Consider the following 6,046-nt stretch of genomic DNA (forward strand, 5'->3'; position numbering starts at 1 on the left):
TAGAAAATTTCTCGATCGTACATTTATATGCAGAAAAGTGCGCGCAAATACTTTGCGGTGAAATTCGGTCGTTTGGCTATTTACTTGGCAGATCAACTCTCTCGTGACTTCACACTATTGTCTCGTTGCATCAAATATGTCAAATAATTCAACTCATCTTCTATATAGTTTTTACATTCAAATGAATGGTATCAGTTAATTTATTGTTATGTAAAATGCAATACATGTAATATATACTTATATTTAAATAGTTTGTAACTTCAGATGGATGGTATCAGTTAATATTATTCTTATGTAAAATGCAATACGTCCAATATATATTTAGACTAAAATTTTACATATATGTATGTGTGTATACATGTGTACATATATGTATATATAATATATGTATAATTAAAAAAGTATTTTAATTTATTTAAATTTATAATTAATATATTTCAATATTTTAAAAATCTTTTTAATTTTAATAAAAAATATATTTTCTGAATTTTGAGTTTATCTTATTTAGTCGCTTTATGGCTTAGCATAGAAATGTGTTATTTTATTCTTTACACACAAATACACACACTTCATCTAAATTAAAAATGGCCTAAAAATGTTTTATCTATTCTACATAAAAAATAATGATCGTTCTTATCATTATGTACCATTAAATAAGTGTATCTTCTTTGAAATGTTATCAAGCAGTCATTGCAAAAAAGTGTCGTAAAAGTTTTATGTATTCCATTCTTATTGTCAAATTCAATGCTATACAGTAATAAAATATTGTAGAAAGAGAAACAATTTTTTTTTTTTTTTAAAAGATTAAAACTCATTTTTATTCATAGAATTTTATATATATATATTAAGTAAAATTTGTATAATATTGAAAATATATACATATGTCTATATATATAACATCTTTTTTTAGACATAAAGTAACCCAGACAGCACAAAACGTCCTCAGGATCATCCTGAATATGTCCAGGATGGTTTAGGATATTTGTAGGATGTTTTAAGATATTATTATAAATATATTTTATGAAAATTTAATATGCATACATGATTACTTTCGGTTATGTAGGCTATTTAATATAATTTAGAAATTTTAAGTATTGTAATAAGTATTAATGTCCTATAAATGTCCATTGGATAACCCCTGGATGTCTGTAGGATATCTGCCCTGTCTATTACCCAGACAGCACAAGGATGTCCTTAGGACGTCCAAAGGGCATCCAATATAATAGACAGGGCAAATATCCTACAGACATCCAGGGGTTATCCAATGGACATTTATAGGACATTAATACTTATTACAATACTTAAAATTTCTAAATTAAATTAAATAGCCTACATAACCGAATCCTACATGTATGTCCTGGATGCCCTTTGGACGTCCTAAGGACATCCTTGTGCTGTCTGGGAAAACTTAAATTCTAAATGTTTTATAGGACTGGTAAAATATTTTGCATCGACACAGTATCTTAATCAAAATTTTTTCAGGTACAAAGAGTGAATACAAGTCAATTATATTTATAAATGCAAAATATTATTTTTATTGAGAATTCACACAAAGAATTTTTTTCCCCTTTTTGCCCCTTTTCTTATAACATGTATATGTATATAGTAACACACACAAACTCCTTATATACAAATACAATATTTTTTTCTGTAATAATTATTAATTTTCTATATACAATATTTATTTTGTTATAACTTCAATAGCCTCAAATGCCTTTTTAATTTTTTGTCTGCAATAATTTTTTGCCGAGTAATGATTAATGCAGAGTATCGACATATAGGTTTGTTCTTTATTGCTTTATTACTGACATTTTATATTTCTACTTTTTTTGTGCTCTTTCAGAAAAGCAATGAGTTGATTGGTTACTACGTCGCCTTTTGCTGCACGCAAGCGTCGCCGTGTCCTGTACGTAAAATCCCTAGGGCATAAGCAAATCGCCAATCAGAATCAAGCATTTTCTACCCAGTCCCTATTTTCTACTTCGTTCATACGATGCAAGATGGCGGAATTATCGCATACCGATTTTTTCGAATGAATATTCTTAACTATACTTTTATATAGTTAACGATTAACATAGATTGACAGATGACAGATAGTCAGCAGACGAAAATCGAATATGAAGTATCAGATATAAATAATTGTGACATAAACTCTAAGCACAAATAAATAAAATACTTATAAACAACATATGTGTAAAAAAACATAAACAAATAAATAAATGAAAATATTAAATGGCAAAATAAACATGTATATATGTGTTATACAATAATACGTTATACAATAACCTCCTAGTGTAATAAATTTTGTGCTATAGATAAAACATTTCATAGAATTGAAAATATCTTTAACAAAATAAAGTATTGATTATATTGACACAACGACGATATGTTATAATAAGATATAAATAACAATAAAAATACTATCAAGCATTTCATAAAAATTGCAAAAACAGTGAGAATATACTGTGAAATATATGAAATATGTCATATATATATACTTTGTTGAAATATGATTTTATATAACTTTTTTTAGTTTTCGTGGCTCGACATTCCATCACAACTTGTGAAGCTCATTGTAAGCTCAATAATTTATGAAGATGATTAAGGAATATTAAATATCATGAAATATATTAAATATATTTTGATTTGGCTGAAATAATTTTGTAATACAGACACTTATAGTCTCTTGTTTTTGATAAATTACAAGAAACCTCAAAATGGGATCCGAACAAAGCTCTCAAAGTGGTAACCAAGGTACTAATAGTGGAAGAGCGAGAACTAGTCAGCTTAGACGAGGCAAAAGTGTTCCAAATCGCGAAAGAATGCCAGAAGATACCCCACCAAGATGCATCAGTCCTGGCGCCAGTATTTGTTCTGATTCTGATCTCCCATATATTTCTTATACAGTGAATCGACCTATCGGAGATTCGCCAAAGATGACTAACAAGCAGTCACAGCTTTACAGAGGAAAGAGTATTGGAGCTGGAGAGATTTCGAGGCGAAAAAATAGTTTGAGCACCATAAATCACAGGTATACCAAGACAATTATGAAATGTCAGTTTGCAGTAACTCTCAAAAATTTTCCATCGAATATATAATTAAAAAACAACAATAAATTTCACATATTGCCAAATAACATTCTCAATTTTATTTTCTCATGCATATAAAAAAACTATGCCCCTTTAACATATATGCAAACAATATGTAATACTTTATTACTAGACTAGATTTATTTTATTAAATGTCTCATAGAATTAAAATTTTAGGAATACTATATCTTATATATCAATCTAATATAGCATTTTATCAATTTAATCTTTTTTCTATTCCTCTATCAGACACACAAAGACTAATACATCGGATAATAAGATTCATAATATTGTGGTGGTGAAGCCAGCTCAAGCAGATCCTACAGCAGACAAGGATCCTGATTTAGTGAAATTGCAGAGTATTCCGATGTTTCTGCCAATTATGCGCGGCACGTTGAACCTACCGCCGGGTGTGCGCGATCCCGAAGTCCTGGAGAGACTTGATCCCGTTGGCCTATTCAACCTTTGCGCGCGTTATCAACATCATCTTAATACGAACGCGCAGACAACAGCCGCGGAACAAGTCACTCTGTGCACTAATATAGAAGCGGAATTCGTTAAGACGTTGAATTTTGCTGTTGATCGGCAGAAGAAGTTTGCTAGATTCGCCGAACAGCTGAACAAGATACACGAACTCAGCCGCCAACTCACCAGATGCCACTCGCTTCTTAATCAAACTCTCGAGAGCCTAGAGACACTCAACAATCTGTTACCGATAGAAGAGAGACTTGAACCTTTTGTCTGGACCACGGGTTAAATTGGATCCAAATGTTGCAATTGAAAATCATTATCGCTTACATTTTTCTAGCAAAGAAGACCCCATTGTAATTCTCTAAGTTGAAAAAATTACAAGTTATATTATAAGAATTTTGACATCCGATCTCTACATGCAATGGATAGAAAAATAACAAAACTAAATTAAGAAAAAGAAAACAAATATAAATTCTTTATTGAAACACAATTTACTGTCTTTGTAAATTTTGAACATACCCTAGCAGCTTCTATTAGCCAATCGCTCGGATTTCAGTTGTCTGTAGGCAGCAATAGCTTCGTTCTGTTGTTTCTCCAGTTTTCTTCTCTCTATCACAGGTAAGTTTTTCCTCTTTCCAGATCGATCAATCACTTTGGAAATGGAAGAAGGCTTAGAATTTTCCAATAGCGAATTAAGCAACAAATTCTTCGGTTTTCTCTCTTCATTAATTTTCTTCGATTTGATATTTAACTTTGGAGGTTCATGAACTACTTCATTAAAGGCAACCTTGTCTCGCAAATTTTTAAACTCGTCAATATCCTCTACTTTTTTTTCTTTCTTCAATTGCAACTTCAGCTTTCGTTTCTCGCTCTTGGTTAAAGGGCTCTCAGTCGTCTTCTTTTTTTTCTTGATGTTTTTATGTTTGGCTCGCAACATTTCTACATCGTCCTTTTCGCGTTTGCACTTTGTTAGACCCTGGATTTGACCAGTTTCAGAGTTCCGTTCAATCTGGACACCATACTTCTTCTCAAATGCAGTCTCCTTGAGAAAGGCATGTGTGTCCCTGGAAACTCTGTGCAAAAATTGTTCACCAGATTCATCTACTCGCTGCTGAAACACCGGTACAATTTTCTCTGGCTTTGCTTTTGGATGTAAACTTAGTTTAGGATGTTGCTGACCTACGCAGATGAGCGCGTTCTTCTTCTTTCGCTTTCTTTTTAGAATGCCATTATTACTCTTTGCAGCTTCCTTTAATTTGATTACGTGTTCGAGACTCTTCGGGATTGCCTGCTCATCCGTGTCCTTTGGTGCCGCATTTGTACGCGACTCTAACCTAAAACACGTTGCTGGCTAACAAGAATTATCTATGGGTGCGCTCCATTTGATGCTATTTTCGCTTCGAAGCGTTTGATGGACCAATCAGGGCGTAGAATCTTGCGCTTCGAAACGAAAATAGCGTCAAGCGGAGCGCGCTTTATATATCATCGTTTAACTTGCAACTTTGCTGATATACAACTCACTCTGCTAAGCGCTTGGCACGCTGTTTTTCGGGATCCTTGATACCTCGGTGTTTCTTCGCCGGTATCTTGCGACCCATATTTGCGTTTGTATCGCTCTTTCCTGGTTTATCGTAAATATAACAATCAGTGAGCGTGGTATTTTCTGAAGCATGCGCATTAGCTCAGGTTATAGTAGCCGACCATACGCGCCTTGATCCCCACTCCATTATTTCTTCGAGATTCCGTGGGTGCGTTCCGTTTCACGCATTGAGCGCATAGATCGCCTGGAAATCTATAATATATGTTACGTGAACTATAGATTTCCAGGCGATCTATGCGCTCAATGCGTGAAACGGAACGCACCCCGTTTTCCGAAGTTCCGAAACTAGAATCTAGGGACTCTAGTTTTGACGGGTATATGTTGGACACAATGGCCGCGTTTAGCAGAGAAAATCGCTCAGTAGCAATCGAATGTGATTGGCTCTTACTTTTAGAACGAACAAATCAACGTCGAGTGTTGACAAGACAGTAGGTTTGTTCGCGTTGCTTGAACTTTTTGCACTCAGCATCTTCGCTTTCACTCTCTTCAACATCCGAATATATATTCATCTTGTTTTAAGTGCAAAAATTTTTGGGGATTTTAAGCAACGCGAACAAACCTGATAACTGAGCGTTTTCTCTGCTGGGTACCGATCATGTAACTTTTTCCCTAGGGCGGAAATGTGAAAAGTGAAAAATATTAGCATTGAAATCAATGGCAAAATTTTTCAATTTTCACTTTTTCGCCCTAGGGGAAAAGTTAGGACCTCAGCACAATAAAATGAATAAGGAACAGGGAATAGAGAACAGAGAACAACTGTAGTAGAGGGAATGTGCACACAAGTGTTGTTGCGCACACAACACTTGTGTGCACATTTTTTCTACTACGATTGTTCTCTGTTCTCTATTCCCTGTTCCTTATTCCTTTTATTGTGCTGAGGCTCTTA

General features: G+C 33.7%; 2 protein-coding genes across 4 annotated transcripts; one reads left to right on the plus strand and one right to left on the minus strand.

Moving 5' to 3' along the window:
* Positions 1 to 2,008: 2,008 nt before the first annotated feature.
* Positions 2,009 to 4,050, plus strand: LOC115233121 (BLOC-1-related complex subunit 5). 3 transcript variants are annotated; one of them, XM_029803378.1, is made up of 4 exons: positions 2,009 to 2,193; positions 2,534 to 2,575; positions 2,708 to 3,031; positions 3,339 to 4,050. In XM_029803378.1, the coding sequence occupies exons 3-4, from the start codon at positions 2,718 to 2,720 to the stop codon at positions 3,844 to 3,846; spliced, it is 822 nt and encodes a 273-aa protein (XP_029659238.1). In that variant the 5' UTR covers positions 2,009 to 2,193; positions 2,534 to 2,575; positions 2,708 to 2,717; the 3' UTR covers positions 3,847 to 4,050. The 3 variants fall into 3 exon arrangements, with proteins under 3 accessions (XP_029659238.1, XP_029659237.1, XP_029659235.1); XM_029803377.1 differs by having other exon boundaries at positions 2,010 to 2,452; XM_029803375.1 differs by having other exon boundaries at positions 2,020 to 2,452; positions 2,534 to 3,031.
* Positions 3,085 to 5,275, minus strand: LOC115233120. The gene is made up of 4 exons (XM_029803374.1): positions 5,082 to 5,275; positions 4,080 to 4,894; positions 3,494 to 3,921; positions 3,085 to 3,409 (listed from the first exon to the last, which is right to left on the minus strand). Exons 1-2 carry the CDS (start codon positions 5,156 to 5,158, stop codon positions 4,081 to 4,083), a joined length of 891 nt encoding a protein of 296 aa, XP_029659234.1. The 5' UTR covers positions 5,159 to 5,275; the 3' UTR covers positions 3,085 to 3,409; positions 3,494 to 3,921; position 4,080.
* Positions 5,276 to 6,046: the final 771 nt, after the last annotated feature.

This window comes from Formica exsecta, unplaced genomic scaffold, assembly GCF_003651465.1.
Source record: "Formica exsecta isolate Colony F162 unplaced genomic scaffold, ASM365146v1 scaffold160, whole genome shotgun sequence".
NCBI lineage: Eukaryota > Metazoa > Arthropoda > Insecta > Hymenoptera > Formicidae > Formica > Formica exsecta.

Bases quoted from the DNA above. Each gene is read 5' to 3' on its own strand.
- LOC115233121 (XM_029803378.1), top strand. From the start codon at position 2,718: ATGGGATCCGAACAAAGCTCTCAAAGTGGTAACCAAGGTACTAATAGT. The intron at 3,032-3,338 runs GTATACCAAGAC...TTCCTCTATCAG, and splicing joins TTGAGCACCATAAATCACAG to ACACACAAAGACTAATACAT.
- LOC115233120 (XM_029803374.1), bottom strand. From the start codon at position 5,158: ATGGGTCGCAAGATACCGGCGAAGAAACACCGAGGTATCAAGGATCCC. The intron at 4,895-5,081 runs GTGAGTTGTATA...AACGTGTTTTAG, and splicing joins CGTGCCAAGCGCTTAGCAGA to GTTAGAGTCGCGTACAAATG.